Source organism: Gavialis gangeticus, unplaced genomic scaffold, assembly GCF_001723915.1.
Source record: "Gavialis gangeticus isolate Ggan-Ray unplaced genomic scaffold, GavGan_comp1, whole genome shotgun sequence".
In the NCBI taxonomy this organism is placed as follows: domain Eukaryota; kingdom Metazoa; phylum Chordata; order Crocodylia; family Gavialidae; genus Gavialis; species Gavialis gangeticus.
In genome coordinates, this window is record NW_017729024.1 from 64,490,819 (window position 1) to 64,507,887 (window position 17,069).

General features: G+C 38.5%; 1 protein-coding gene across 3 annotated transcripts in view; it reads right to left on the bottom strand.

The window, feature by feature from the left end:
- Nucleotides 1–17,069, bottom strand: part of LIX1 (limb and CNS expressed 1) — a 101,720-nt gene that overhangs the window by 23,367 nt on the left and 61,284 nt on the right. For 2 of the 3 annotated variants that reach the window (XM_019517206.1, XM_019517205.1), the window contains exons 2-3: nt 15,392–15,555; nt 202–342 (exon numbers count right to left, since the gene is read on the bottom strand). In XM_019517206.1, the coding sequence (XP_019372751.1) occupies nt 202–342; nt 15,392–15,555 (305 nt within the window). The remainder of the gene's footprint in view (nt 1–201; nt 343–15,391; nt 15,556–17,069) is intronic. The other variant, XM_019517207.1, reaches the window with a different exon arrangement.

Sequence of the window (17,069 nt, forward strand, 5' to 3'; positions counted from 1 at the left end):
TGTTCTGCCTGTTACACATGGGAATTAATTTCTCAGTTTGAAAATACACATCTGAGTTTTAGGTATTTACTAAACAATTATCTAGTTAGTAATAAAGATACTGTTCTCTAGGTCTGCATATTAATCCCAATTGGTTCTTCAGTTATCTAACATTTTCTATTAGTGAACATAAAAACTGAACATAGTCCATTTGGCACTTACACTGGTTGAGGATACAGCTTCCCGAACACTTTCCATAATGAATTCCTTTGTGATCCTGCGACAGGGCAGTTCATTGAAAAGAGAATTGATCAGAGCTACTTTTGCAGCATCTCGTCTTGCTTCTGCTCTGCTTAAGCAGCTCTGAAATAGCACAGAAAGACAGAAGGAGTGGGGAATTCAGGAAGACTCTTTCAGTTAATTTTGGGTCTATTTTTATCTCTCAGTGCAACAAGGGAAACTTATCAGAACCAAGATAAAACTATTTTATGCCAACATTGTTAAATGCATTTCAGCAGCAAAGCTGTCAGGTTTTTCATACCAGAATATCTTTCTTGAAAAATAGCCTCATTTCGGGAAAAAACCCCAAACTTTCCACAATAAAAATGTCATCATTAATATTTGGTGTATTCCTAAAATTTGTGATATTTGCTGAGTTTTGTTATTGAAGTTACTTCTTAAATCTGTATCAAAATTCTTCACTTACCCCCAACCACAATTTCTTGCTGAAAACAGTTTTCTTCATATTTTTTTGGATAAAAATGTCGGAAAGGGAGTCTTATAGAAAAATATTCCTCCCTTTAAAATGGTCAGAATTTGAAATTTGAGAAATGGTTGGCACCCCATGAATTTCTTAGTAAAATTATTCTCAGTTTTTTGACTGTCTGTATTCTAAAAATATGTAACATAGAGGATTTTCAAAGGAGTCTAAGGGAGTGAAGCATGAAAATTTCCCATAATCAGTTAATTTCCTTTAAAAATCCCAGCTCTCGGTAATTTTTGCCAGTCTACTTGTAGTGTGAGAAATTCATAATATCCCTTGCATAAAGCTTTGTATTCCACCAGAAAAAAAAAAATTGTCAAAAAATAGAGTGGGATCTTCTCCATTTTATTCATTTACCAAGTCCTGAGAGTTCTGCTAAAAGCCATCTCATATGCAGAACTGGACAGAAATCACAGTTTCCCTGAATTTAAGGCCAGAAGAGATAACCAGATCTTTTCGTCTGACCTCTTGCATATCCAAGGACACCAAGCCTCACCCAAATACCCTACATCAAGCTCAAATCAATAAAACTTAATAAGACTAAAGCATCTGGAGTCTTAGGAATCCACATTGTGTTTAGGCAGGAAGAGAACAAGAAAGATGAAAGCACAACCAATGCCTGAGGCCCTTCCAATTGCAGGGAATTCATCCGTTGAATTAATTTCAGATGATCCCGGCAGGTCAACTGTGTCTCATGCCATGAGGAAAGTTAAATCATCCTTAAATCCCTGCTTTTAGCACTCCTAGGGAAAATTCCTTTTCACCCCCAAGTCTCATGATAGATACAAATCTGAGCATATGAGATTAAAAAAAATCCCAACAGCATGGCATCTCTGTGCCAACTTAGAGAATTAGTCCTTCATTTCCAGCTGCTTCAGAGGAAGGAAATGTCTCCCTGTCCTCTTGCCCCTATCCCATTAAAACTCACCAAAAGCACAACCTGGAATTCATCTAGCTAATGACACATTGCCCAAGTTATTCCTGGCACCTGCCGGTGAGTACCTGAAGTATATTATTGGATAATAACAGTTTTAAAGCAGAGTTGCAAGTACCTTGATATCAATACATGCCACTGCATGCTCTCCATGGCCCATGTAGGAAGGGAATGAAGAAGGTGCTTCTTAGATTTCAAAGTCAGAGAACCCCACCATGACTCTCCAGCTCAAACTACCAATACAAGTATAGTCTAAACTTATAGCTAAATCTATATTAAAAGGTACCTTTTAACATTTTCTGACTTCGATTTAGACTTCAGGCACTAACTACCTTCGTATACTGCCTTCTGTTTACCTGTCCTCAGAGTTACGAAATTATGACATGTTTTAGGATTGAATTTATCAACTTCAACTTCACTGTTCAACTGACAGATCAATTATACATGACACAGTGGACCATCTAATCTTCAATTACAGTGACCTGAAGAGTAACCATATTCTTTTTAACAGTGGTCATCATCTTTACTGAAGTGCACTGAACTTAATTGGAATTCTTCCAATAAATTTAATTGGCCGTGGATGAGGTGCTTATAATATGGTGACGTAGATGGGCTGCTCTATCAGAATATGTAAGTACTCCTGAATGCGATTATTAGCGTTTCTGTGTGTAGCAAAACATATGATGGTTCTATATGGAAGAAAAAAAAGAAGGTATCTTTACCTAAAACAAACACTTAAAATGTTTTAGAAAGTTTAGCTTTTTCATTGTTAAAATTAACAATTAGATTCAGAGAGAACCATTTTGCTCTCTTATTTAAAAATGCCATTCTTGGGTTTTGTAAAGGAAAGCACTTTCTTCTATACTATTTAATTTTTATTAGACAATATATCTTGATCATTCCTTTTTTTGGCTTCAGATAGACATTAGTATACAAAATATTTGAAGTGGCTATGAGAATTTCTACCTTTCATACCCATGTAGAGCTCCTTAGATGAATGTATTTTACTACTCTCCATTTGTTTTTCTTTCATTAGTTTTTAAACATTTTCTCATGGTTTGCATGGAAGCCTGCTTTCTAGAATTGTGAGGACAGAACTCAGACTTGTATGCTCAAATAATACACTTCATAATAAAAACCAATCCAAATAATTTGGATTGAAACCATCTTTGTGAAGATGAAACCTAGTAAAATGACAGATAAAAGAAACCATTCATTTTTAAATGAGACCAGCAAAGCAGCAGATCAAAGAAGCTGCATACATTTATACGCAAATGGCAAGTCTTTGGAGATCAAGAGATTTACAAATCTGAAAGAAGAGAATAATGTTCAACATTTTCTAAATGTAACAGGAGATATAAAGACTTTACCAAAATGAGATTATAAATTTAAAACAGTGACATTATGACTTTCCTTTGCAATTTTTTCTTACATTTAACTTTTTCTCAGTCCCAGGAGAATGAAGAATGATTATAGGTCAGTTGAGCTGAGGAGTAAAAAAGGCTAAAATCTCAATCTAGTTTTTCGGAGGGCAAAGGTTTCTGAATGTGCCAGTTAGTTCAAGTGTTACAAAGAAGTCTTGAATTATCCAGAGCGGAAGCTGTAAGTAGGTCACTGAATAGGACTACAATAGGGTAAAAAGCTCCCTTAATAACTGGTCATACCAATGAGCTGTATTTTTAGATTTACTGGCAATGACTGGATGTAGGGAAGGAGAGAAAATGGGAGATGGGAGTTTAATGCCTTAGCACTTATTGAAAGATAGTTACCAGCAGTCATGTTGATGTATAATATACTGTTTTCAATTGATTTAAGCGTTTGGCTGAGGAAAGATATGCCAGCCTTAACCTTGGTCTGCAGCAAAAGTTACTGGCCATAGAGATGTCATTGAAATCTCTCTCACAATCAGAAAACAGCTTCTTAGGTGGAAATTATACACTATATTAAACATTAAGTTATGTCACCTATGCTAAAGTTTCCAGAAAGTAGGCATGTCATCACATTAGTTTGCCTAGGTTTCTGTGAACAGACACAGTGGGTTCATATCTTAAGCCTTTCAGCTTTGAATTTTATCTTTCTACACTTTGGAGACCAGACTACAGTGCATGGAAAATGCATAGAGTTCTTGTCAAGGGATGTACTAATGTATGAACACATAAGCAGGTAGCTTAAAGTTCAGCGTGGGAACCTATTTGATCGTACTGCTGCAGCTCTGTGAAGGCCCATCTCTTGTACCACAGCCCAGGGGTGTAAATTGCAAGGAAATGAAAATAGTTTTGAGTATCAATATAAAGCAAGGGCTTCTCAGATGTACTCACTTTGTCCTGCTGTGTTAGCAGCAAAATGGTGAGCCCATTACTGAACCATCACCTCTCTGACTGCAATCCTCTGAAATGAATTTAAAGGCCAGATTAAATTTAAATGATTTTAGGGCCAGATTAATTCAGCACTGTAGTGCAAAATCAAAGTAATACTGCTGTACTGTAGTGCAGTATTACTGTAGTAAAACTTCAAAGCAATAGTGACTGACTAAAACAAAATGAAACAGCACCGACTCTTTTTAAAAATCATCCTTCACACCAATTCCTACCTTTGGTAGTGTTTCTGGCAGCAAGGAACCAGTGGCCTTTATGACAAGTCTATAAGGTTTCAGGTGGCAGCTGACTAGCTTATCTACCCACTCTGGCATCTTTAGTAGCGGGATTCAGGAAGATTGCCCTGCTCGACAGTAATGGCTCAAGTTTCCCATTATTACTTCAATAAGTTTAAAGTAAGGCCTATAGCAGCAAGACCATGCAAGAATTTCCTGGTTCTACTCATTGCAGCAATGAGGCAAGGGAACTGACCATTAGCACTTCTCTTTCTAGAAATCAATCACTCTGAAAACCAGGGTGCATTAGACTCAGCAGAGACCCTCCAAAAGATATCAACAAGCAAAGAAAGTTGAGGTGGGTGTGTTGAGGGTCCAGCTGGGCATTCATGATTCATGGCATGTTTGATTAGCTTTGCATTTGGGCCACTATTTCCCAAAATAGTCTCTATATTGGGTAGTATTCATTCTATATGTTGGCTTGTAGACTCTGTATATTCTATTTCACTTCACATTGCCTAGGTTATGGGATTTAGACTGGTTCTAATTCTCTGATTGAGATGCAAAAGGGAGGACATTGTGGTAAACCCTAGAATACACCCATACTGCAGGTGTCATTGTAACAGATCATTCAGGTATGCCTGTCTTTAATTTAACTAGGTGGATATCAATATCAGGAAAGATATGACAGCATGGACTTAGGGGTGTGCTGATTAAGTAACTAGGGTCCATGGCAGGGGTTGTGTACCTTTACCACTGTCAGCACTAGAGTTTGCTAGATTTGATCTTGGTTGTGGTATACCTGCATTTTTTTGTAATGGTGCCTTAGTCCTAGAAGTCCGAGGCTTTGGATTCTATCTCTGGCTTTGAAAAAAACTTCATTTGTGACATCAACCAATTCTATTAGACACAGCTCATTATAATCCAGCCTTCCTTTTTACACGTAGATTTCAAGGGCATATCAATTCCAATAAATCTCCAATGCATATTACGTGCATTAATGTGCATGTGCTAGAAGCACTGACAAGAAACAGAATCACATTTTTATGGGAAAATAGTCACTTATTTCTAAGGAGATAAAGGTTCAAAAGTATAGTAGAATGAGCAGTTTAGGAGTATAACTGAAAAATTTGAGATAAACTATTGGCATTTGATAGGTCCATATCAGATGCTCCTCCATAGTACCAGCTCATATTGAGTTCACTCTGGTTCAGAAGTAATGCAGTTGAAAACATGTTTCTAAAATGATTCACTTGATTCTGATCTTACTTGTGTTCTTTTCCTTTTTGATATGACAATTACCCTTTCAAACCTGGTCGCTTACTATTGCACGCCATCGTAAATTAGTAACATTGCTGAAGAGTTAACACAGAGTGAATGGATTTAGGTCTTGTTGGATCACTAGGGGCAAGAAAGTACACTCCAGAGCTGAGAGAACTAATTTAATGTAGATATGCTGCTTCCTGTCAAAAAAAATGCTTAAGCATCCTTTGTTGATACAAGTGTATGGAAAAAAAATATGGAGAGAGGACAATTTGGATGAGAGAGCTTTGTCACTAGCAAACTGCCATCCTTTAAATATTTTGGATAACAGGTTTTTAGCCTGTAAAACTTACAGAGGAATCTAACTGGTCCATGTTGACTGAGAAGTCATAAATACCATGCATCTACACTATTTGTATAATCCACTGACTTTTCCCTGCCTTAGCTATATCATATACATACATACATAACAGAGTAAAAAGTGGCTGGAAAAATTCAACACAATTATTCCAACTCGCATGGGGAAAGGAAGACATTTATATAGAGAGACAGAGTTGATTTCTTTGATCTGAAAATGCTCAACCAAAATAGAGCCAAGCCCTGGAACAAGAGACTTCACGTAGGGCTACATGAAAGGTGATTTCCTTATTACACAGGCAGCAGCTGGTATGAAAGAGAATCCTAGAGACGCTTGTAACCTGCAGTGGTGAAAGATTCTTATAGAGCTAGCCTGAAATCCTATTTGGTGCCTGGCTTATCTCTATGTTTTATTTCTGTTATACCCCACTGTTCTGTTTTAAAGGAAGCTCCCTCTATTCACTTTATTTAATAGAAACGGGCCAAACAAAGTTTTTGGGGAAAAGTAAATATTCTGATTTTTGTTTAAATAACTTGCATGGTCTGTTTGGTTGTACTTGTCTTTAAAAATTGCCGAAGAGTCTGTATGTGACTTTGGGATGTTAATAGACTATAACTGCCTTCTCCTGATCTTCATGTCTCATTAAATGAATTTTTCCATGCTAGGAGTACTATCAGCTAACATATCCTTTAAAATTAATGTTTCTTGGTATGTTATACTGGAGGTTTCATAAAAGGTTCATGGTTCTTTGTTATTTTACAGCTCCGGCTAGAAATATTCAATGTTAAAATAACTTCATTGGAAATCGATAGCAATTCCTACATTGCTAATAAAGAAATGAGAGTCTCTTCAAACTTTAAGGGCAGGCTGTGGAATGTTTAAAATAGGTATTATTTCATAATACATTTTAAATAAATATAATTCCATAATGGTACTCAGGTAAGCCCACAAACCAGATACTGTTTATAAAGTAAAATCCTCCTTTATGTTATTTTCCTCTTGGGAATAATTTAATTTTATAAACCCAGTTTATTATAGTATAAGGAGTTCTTTACTTCAGTGGACATTTGGAACCATCACCTAATGTACATAAAGCATATGGTTTTCATTTATTTTTACATTGCAGCCTTAGGTCACTTCCCTAAACCACATCCTCGGCTGCTAGAAGGCATGTGATTTTCTCATAAGCCTCTACCTTTGCTTTCCACCCTGAAATATTTTTCTCTGTCTTTATTTTAATCCTTAGATTTTGTAGTCAGACTGGTCTAAAGATTAAAGTAAAGGTGATTAATATGAATCACCTTGTAGGACTTGGAGACCAGTTTTGGCAGAGCTTGTCCCATCTTTGGACTGGTGACTCTCTTTATCCCATTCTACACTGTGAAAAGTTTTCTAAACCAAAAATCAAATTACTAACCACTTATTTTCTCTCACAATGGAAGATTTCAGTGAAGTCTTGACAACTTTTTGTCAAGAAACTCCCTCAAAGTTCCAGCTCTGTCTATGACATTACCCGAGGGCCCCTCTACATGTGCAGGTAAAGGTGCTATGGGATCTAATGTGCGATCCACACAATCACACCTCCTGCCATGCTACATGTGCATGGTAGGAGGCATAATGGTGAGATCGTGCATTAGATTCCATTGTACCTTATTGCTGTTGCAGGAGAAGCCTCATCCCAGGCTCCCCCTACACTGGCAAGAAGCAAGTGAGGGGCTGATGGGCTGTCACAAACTCCCAGCCCCAGGCGATGCGTGAAACCCCCCAGGGCTGGATGATAATAGCTGTTGAAGTCTCCCAGCATTGGGGGTGCATGAAACTCCTGGGGCTGGGAGATTGCAGCTGTGCCTGTAGCTGCTGGGATTCAACTGGGAATGCATGCTTCAGGGATCCATAGCTGTGGGACTCTGGGTCCCAACAGATGTAGGATGCTTGTAGGACTGAGTCCACAGCTGCTGGGGCTGAGAGTCCCCTCAGTTGTTGGACTCCCAGCCCCAGCTGGGCAAGGTACACTCCTGTAGCTGGAAGCTCAGTCAGATGATGGGTCTCGCAGCCGTGGTGGACATCCTGTTATACTTCCAAATTAAAGATGGATAACAACCAGCTATAAAGTTAATACACATTTTTGAGGTCTAACTTTGTAGCTGGTTGGAGGTTTTTATGGCACGATAGCTACTTTGCATGTGTAGCTGGTCTCTCTAATTAACCAGTTAATTGTGTGATACCTGTAATGTGTAGAGGGTTAAGTGAAAGGCCCTTCCCTTAAAAATAAATAAATAAACAGCTACATTCAAACCAATATTCTTTCCCCTGGACTACCCTAATTCCTATGAAACCAATATTTAGCCACCTCTATGTCCCAAAGTAATACTATGCTTTCTTGAATACCATGCCCCCCTCCAAAGAAGACATGCACCTTGTTTTGGGGAAGGCAGAATGAAGGAAAATAGATTTTTCCAGAGTTATGGCTGTGTAGAGCAGAGACAGAGACAAATCTTCAGCTCTCTTGCCCAATCTCTCCTGTTCAGGCAAAAGGTGAAACCCTAGATGCTGTTGAAGGCTCTCCATGGGTGGATCTACAATCTTGAAAAGAGCTAAAAAGTCTGCAAAGCTGTGAAATAGGAGAAGAGGCATCAGGAGTAGCTAGCATACAGAAAAATTACCAAAAGAAATTCTAGCTTGATTAGTGGAACAGCAAGACTATCAAAAAGGAGAGAGAATCATTAATGCCTATGAAGTGACTAACAGTGAATCACTAAGTCAATTGACTCCCTCATCTGCCTGAACAGAAATGCCATTGCTGCTGTCAGGGTTTGGTGCAGGAATCAAAGCAGGGTGTTTCTATTTCAGGAGAAACAAATCAGCTTTTCCACTTAAGACATCACAATTTTGAGGTACTGACATTTGGGGGAAAGGTGTGTGGAGCATGGAATAGAATACAGCAATCCTATTCCCAAGTCTATCATTAGCTCCACTTCTCTTGACACACCATGTTTTTCTGTACCCAATATCATATGGATGCTACAATAGGTACATTGCCAACATAACAGTCATTTTTGTAGCAATAACAAAAATGTAGCAGTGGCAGAATACTTTTCTTATAGCCTTTGGCTCTGAGATGGATTAAATGGAGATATAATCACTTGTGGTACTAAATTCTGGAGTGAAACTGCTTTAGTTCTTGTGGTAGGTAGGTCTCCACTGGCTGCTTGAAGCCTCCAACCTATTGTGGTGAAGTCAGAAGGGAGGAAAAGAATCTCCCCAAGGTGTTGTGTGAGTTTGCTAGAAGAATAGATCTCAGCTCGATGGTTTTAAAGGAGTAGAAGGGACAGCCAGTTTACCTTGTGTAATGCTTGGGCCAGGGAAGGTAAGTTTCTGGCTTGTTCTAATACAACATCTTGAAATTCTTATATGGACATAGATTGACAGATGAGAGTAGAGAGAAAATGAAATACAGGTAGATCTGACTGACGTGTGTCTAGGTGTCCAGGTTTTGGAAGCAAATACTGACAACAGAATCTCTGCTTTCATTTTTAATAAATAGTTTATCATCCTCTTGATTGTCAAGAAAAAAAGCTGAAAACATTATTCAACTATAACCCTAATGCTGATGTATGTCTCTGAGTCTACATGCAGTGAAAATAGATTCGAGAAATATATCCCACCCCAAACATCCCAATAGGGCAGGAAAACAAGAGTGATAGGTTGTGGCTATGAAGGTCTCACATCATAGCTGTGTCTAGGCCTCAGTTTTCCATAACTCAAGGCCTAGATACTGGCAAGGATAGATTAACAAGAAGCAGCCATTTCCCCTTTCCCCCTTGTGTGTTCCTGGAGAGTCTGGAAAGTGGAATGAAGTAACAGAGGCATCACAAGCTCTTTCAGTGTCTGGGGCAGAGGTAGAGAGGAAGTGGGAAATTATGCTGACCACTAGAGAGTGGTAGGAAAAGGAGATGAGTCTTACCTGCCCCGGCTCTCCTTACCTGGGCAGTGTCTGTTACTACTGTAGCTGCTGCTTGGGCTGCTACTCCTGAGGGACAGGCAGTGGCACAGGTTCCCTGGGGTCATTCCTATTGCCCCTTTGCCCCCCACTCTGGGTACACAGCTGTACCTCCCATGGCAAAGCCTCCTGGGAAGGGGGAAGCAGGGCTTCATTTCATATTCATTACTGGGCACGGGGCCACACTGGCCTGGTTCCTATGGGTGGGTTGCACAGTGCTGTGCCTGTTGTAGCAAAGACTCCTGAGGGTGTCAGTGTCCCTCTAAGTTGGCACCTGGGGCTAGTTTCCCGCTTACATCCTGCCCCCCCCACCTCCCCTGTTATGCTGCTATGAAGTAGACAGGAGTATATAGTATCTACATATATTTTCACACCTCCTAGGAGACCTCTTCTAATGGAGAAACCAGGAGAGCCCAAACCAAGCCAAAGAAAAGGCTGAGAAAGACCCAGACTTTTGGGTAGACCTATCAACCCTCTAATTGTCTCCTCCCAGCCTTAATATGATGTGCTCTTGTCCACCATTACCTAACAACTATCTATAGGACTGGACTTAGGACAGTGGGTAGGGGCAGGGATATGTTACCTGTTGGAAAAGAACTCAGATATAACTCAATTTTACCTAAGTAGTATATGAAAGTGGAAGGTAAGATCTTTATATTTTGTCACACACACAGCACTATGCAATCCCATGGTATGGCAGGACCATAAAACAATTGCTTTCAGCTCTAACACTGGGTTTATATTACTGTTGCATGACTAAGAGGAGAAAAAAAAGAGAAAGATGAAATTTTCATTGCATGAAGCCAAATTCATCTGAGTTAATGAGAAGTTTATAGCTTACCGGTTCTCTAGCCAATTTTTTTTGCAGGGAGGGGGAGGGGTTAGCTCTGATAGTCTTGGCTTTCACCTCCTGCATCTTTTTTGACTCTCTCCTGCCACGTCTTGATGATTGTAGATGTTATTAGTCAGGAGGTAGTATCTACCATAGTAGGCTGCTGGGAAACCCTAACCCGTTTTAGCTGTGGTCTCACCTTTTCGTTGCCTCCTTTAATGACGCAAGGGATTTTGTGTGACACTGAAACCACACTGTCATAAGTAAGCAACTCCTTTTATTGTCCTTTGAGTGTTGTTACACTCTTGACCATTACCAAAAGGAAGTTGTTGTGTTTTTTTTTGGAGACGCTTTCAAAGTGTTCTTATCTTCATTGATGCCCTGTTCAGTCTGTCTACCTTTCAAAGCTGAACAGGGATTGACTTGAAATCTCCGGCTTTAACTTTCAGGTAAGTAAAAGAAATTTTTTTTGTTTTGTTTTGTCCACAGGCCCTCACTGGGGACAGTCAACAATTAAAAATCCAAAAATCAAAGGTAAGGTTTCCTTACGTTTTCGTCATACTCCTCTCTCTCTTCTCTCAGTCTTATTATTTTTTTTTCCAAGGGATACACTCCTGTCTCTGCTTCTTGCGGTTTCTCCACTTCCCCTCCTGGATGATCCTTCCCTTGCTAGGGATACATTTGCCGCTTTTCTTCGTCCAGCCCTCTCTCTTTCGCTTGACCCATGTCCCAGCTCACCCCGTCCCCACGGTCTTTTTCTTGTTCTTCTGCTTTGAGGACACTCCGCCCCTTTTTCCTTGCTCCTTCCTGCCATGCGGCTCTCTCCCATGGCTTGTTTATAAGCAGGGACCAGCTGTTTTTAAAACGCTGCTCTCCTGGCGTGATTGATTTCTCCGCACTGGTGTCGTCCTGTGCTGGTATTTCTTCACACCTACCAGTCCTCTTTTCTCCCCACAGTCGGTAGTTTTAGCTATACATGATCTTGAATATAGAATTATTTTTCAGATGGAAATTGTGGAATCCAACAATAATTGTGAAAATAATGAAACCATTTGCAAAAATGTTCATTGTAAGAGAATACATACTTTTTTTTTGGTATGAGATAAGAAGAATCTACACTTGTGTAGCCCAGTCACGTGATGAATAACCTCGGGGGAAAAAATAATTCCTTTTTTTTGGAGCATGCAGCTTTTATAGATTTGTTCGGAAGTCAAAAAGTGAACAATTTTGATTTTACCTATTAGCACTATTACTGTCAAAATGCACCATTTCATATTTTACTAATATATTCCTGGAACATGCAATATAAGTCCTTCCATACTTGGATGATGAATAACATAGAAATGCCATACTTGGATGATGAATAACATAGAAATGCCAATAAATACATATATAGAGTAGTTTTATATTCTAATAATCTACTCATGAAGTTTTAAATCCTCTCTCCCTTATAAGCTAAAAGTTCATTAATCAAATCACCCAATTAATTCACTGCTCTAGATCATGTCACTGCTAAAGATGAAAGCTAAGCTTGAACTGCAAGCTTTTTTTCACTGTGTTTTTTAAATGAAAATATGCAGCAAGATTCCCCTTGGCATCAAAAACAGAAATATCTGCCAAAGCCACAAGTGGCTTGATACCCACATTCAGCCAGAGGAGAGCCAGATGCTCATCAGATGGGCGTTATATTGGTTCCCCTGCAGTAAACAGAAATTTTTGTACAGTTTTCATGGTTGGTCATGGTAAGTGGTTGCCAGTATTAAATGTCCACAATAAATAAAAATCCTTCTAGCACATACATTTTATATTAGCAAAATATGAAATGGTGCATTTTGACAATAACAGTGCTAAAAGATAAAAAGTAAAATCAAAATTGTTCACTTTTTTTCCTATAAAAGCTGCACGCACACATAGATCTATACTTAATATGCATTTACAGTAATATTAAACAATGGAGCATAAATTCAATAGCACACACTTTGAGTGTAGTGCATAACTACTATCTTTAATACAGAGCAAATATTTAGAACAGATTGTTGTTTAAGACTACATTATAATCTTTTGATAAAGAACACAAGGTAATCTGCCCTGTGGTGTCTTATCTCTCTTCTGGGATGCTGCAGAATAATAAAAATCATGCATCTTCCACGTTTAAGGAATTCTGCAGGTTCAAGGCATGCCTCTCTGTAGGGTAAGATACCAGTAGCTCATTATTTATCTGTTTTAGTGGCATTTCAGAGGCTTTATTTGATGATCTGTTTGCAATTAGACCCATATGCTCATTCCTAATACCCTTTCCCTAAAGTATGAATGGAACCAATCTACTAAAGCCCTTGTGGAACTGCTTAAAGAAAGGAGAGGGATTATTCAGAGCATCCAAGGGAGGGTTCCTTCTGTCACTTTCCACCACTCCCATTTGTTGACATTGAAGCAGATATCCATGACTACCTGTAGGAATTCTGCTGTCATATAATGAAGTCACAGTTACAACCGTAAACATATCCACAGTTACAACCTTAACTGTACATAGTCAAAATCTTTGTGACGCATGAGGGAGATAGTTTATGATGTGAAAAGTATTGCAGAAATGAACATTTATGCATTTTTAGGATAAATATTGCCATAGTAAGGGAAATATTATACAGTGATGAGGGCATATAAGGTAGCATAAACATTTACAAAGACCGTGTGGCAAACTTCCTGAAGTATATTTCCTCAATTTTAATTTCTCACATCGTATTTTGAAAAAAAGCTAAGTGGTAAAACTGAGCAGCTTTGGCAGCCAAACTCCATTATAAGTTTTCAAAACATCTTAGGTTCAGGAAATTCTGGGTTGGGTTGTTTTAAGACACTGTATTAACAGTGCTTTGGAGAATTTCAGAACTTTGATTTAAGCAGAAGGAAAACTAGACTCCAAATGATCATAAGGAGCACCCAGAGAAAAACAGGATAGAGTCCAAAAAAAAGATCTTGTTCTTTGCATTTTGTTAAAGTGAACCAACTTTAAATTAACTTCTTTCCAAGTTAGGTAATTTAATCTTGGTTTAAGTTAAACCATATATTTCTTCTTGTAGTATTTGAGTGTTATTTTCCAGTCTGAAGTTTAGGGTTCCAACATATTTGGTATTTATGCTGAGCGGCAGCAACATGTTCACACCTAAATATCTTTCAGTGCTTGTCAAAGATTTCAGAAGGCTGGCCAGACAAAATTACAACTTGGTAATGCTTTTAAACCACTGTGAGGAGGAGCACCCTTCTCCCCCACAGAAATACAGGAAGGTGAAAAATGTGGAGTGTATGCTGCTGTCACTCATAAATGAGGGCTTAAGCCTCAATTGGTATAAATCAGCATAACTCCAGGCTCTTCATTTCAATTGAACTATGCTGATTTATGAGATAAAGACCTAGGTTTAAAACAAAAAAAATGTTTCTAGCATTGTGGAATGCATATTGCTGTCCAGTGCAGATTGGCTGGAAAAAAATCCCCAGGCCATAATCTGGGTTTGTGTAACCCAAACTCAGTCAGTGCATACTAACCAAGGACCTGACACTCCCAATTTTAATTGTAACAGGGCTGTATGCATATCTCCTTTCTCCTCTGTCCCGAACAACTGTTCCAGAAAGTGAAGAATGCTTCAGTTTCCTCTCTCCACAGAAATCATTAAAAGAAATCTATTTAGAAAAACCCTACCCCTATAACAAAATGAAAAACCTAGGAATGCTGTTTAAGTTGATTTAAAATACTTTATAATAAGGATTAGTGCAATATTAACCTCATACACTGTTAAACATAAGAAGTTGAAGACTGAAATAATTTTTCACAAATAATATTATTAGCATTCAGCAAGAAAAAGAATTTAGTTTTTAGATGGCTTTGTGAGATTTACTTGTTTTTATTTGGCTTGTTTTTCCTTTTCCTCATCTTCCTCTTAATACATTTTAGGCATAACTACATTTCAAATATATCTGAAGTTTGTATCTTCATAAGGTAACTTCTTTGCAAGTCGATTGAATTTTTTCCTGAATTTTCTAATGTTGATACATTTTGCTAATCAAATTGCACAAAACTTCTTCCAAATATATTTTTATTTTATAATTAGGTTGGTTTCATTGTTCACACTATGCCTTTCACTGCATATAAAACTGAGCGATCTGTTTCTATTTAGTTTTGCTTTCCTGTTCTTGTATGTTAGCACAGCAGGTCTGTGTTTGGGTGGTACACTCTGTAAGGGAATATTTATAATTAAGAATATCTTTACAATGACATAATTAAAAAAATCCCAACAACATTTCTTCTGCAAAGGGGTTTGGTTAAAGAATAAAGAAGATTACAAAAGACATTCATTGTACATGGAAATATGGTCTTAAATCTATCTGATGACAAAATATTGGACTATGGAAACCTTTCAGTCACAGCAGTTTCTTTCATTGCAGACATTCTTATAAGATCAGTCACTAGAATAATAAGTCATGCTGTGAACAGTAATTCACAGGGCTGCTCCTTATATTTGTTTAAACACTGTGTCCCTGAAAGCACTGAGGGCTGGGACAATAGCATGGCCACATACTTATGCAAGGGTTTGCTTTGAAAATAAGTAGGGTTTTTTTACTTAGCAGTGAAGCCCTTACAGAATGCCTTCCCTTTAGCAAACATCACTTGCAGGATACTTACCTGAAAGTTGCCAAAGCAGCTTCCTCCAGGTAAGGTGACATAACTCACAAATGGAGGACCGGGAGAGCTCAGGGACTCGTACACCACTGTGCCTTCATTTGGAAATACAGCTTTCTGCTTCTGTTTACTCTCCCAGAATTCCTGCAGTATTACCACAACGTTCACTATAAAAACCCCAAAAAACAAACAAACATAGAAATATATTGGATAGAGTACATGCGTTATATTTTGACTTGTTTCTTGGCAAAAAGAATTATGTCTAAAGATAGACTGGTGAGTTGGAGATTCAATCAAAGCCATCATCTGCATAACATCCCCTATCCTCTCATGATCCCAATGCCTTTCAACTTTGCCTGGGCCTGTACTGGATAGGAAACCCCCAAAGAACATAAGGTACTTCATGAATTAAGGCTGATCATGCACTGCATGGCTTTCTTCCCTCAAGTCAAGGGTCTAATATATTACTATGGGCTTGAATGTCTGCACAAGACCCTCTGCTTATGTTGGGTTAGTTATGATAGTAGAGCCCACGGGGATAGATGCAGTGTATACCAATAAAAGATTTTCTGCGGCTGTAGCAAAGCTGTGTCACACTAGTGGTTTTGTCAGTATAGTTTGTCAGCAGCAAGGTGTGATCTTTTCATACCCCTAACCAATTGTTATTCTGGCTAAACTTTGTGGTATACCTCAGGCTGCTTTCCTCTGTTTCAAAAGAAAGGCAAGCTCTTACTTTTTTTTAAAACCTGTCACCAGGATAATTATTGTTGCTGCACTCGACAGCGCAGGAGAAGTGGGTAGATTTTGATGGTATATGAAGTGATGGGTTTGCATCATGCTTTGTGAACTGGTCAGGATGGAAAATAATGTATATTATGGCAGTAATAGCAGCAAGGTACCAGGACCATGAAAACACTGAAAATCAGAAGTACAAACTAGGATCACTTCTAGTTATTCCTGCACTGAGAAGCTTAGTGGGGGTTAGGATTACAAAGGCTCCTAACAGACTTAGGGTCTCTGTTCAAACTGAAAAATGAATAGGAGTTGTGTGCATAATTCCTTTAAAGGCCCTTTGAGAAAACCAGCCAGAAAAATTAAGTCTGATATTTCCTGGCACTTAGTTATCACTGTAGGTACAAATACCTTTTTAAACACTGTTGGAGATATTTGCTTCTTTCAAATATGACAATCTACTGCTTTAAAGAACAGTCTTACATGAAGTCTGTGAAAGTGCAAGATGCTATCAGTACGAATCCCTTTCCTAGGGTTATTTGTCTGAGAAATAGAAAGCATATGAAAAATAAGAGAACATGTTGAACCTTCAGAATGGTATGGATAAAGAAAGAAATCTTTTTGAATAAACTGACATCGAATAAGAACCTGGGGTTTGGCACAAACTGCATAATTTCTGTACTGCAGAAACTGACTTCTACTTTTCTAACCCCTGGCAGACATTAACTTAATTGCATGATTGGAACTGAGGAGTTTCATTCTAGATCCCAAAAACTGTGTTTCCTAATGAATCTGGCATGGCAGGATGTGTAAGTGTTTGGATCCAGGATAAAATTCCTCAGATCCAATGCCCTTCTGCCAGATTTGGGAGGTCCCCGATTCCCAGCTGGCATATACCGGGGCATGGGTAGCTGCGGATCAGTGAACTTTATGATCCCCAGTTGCACAT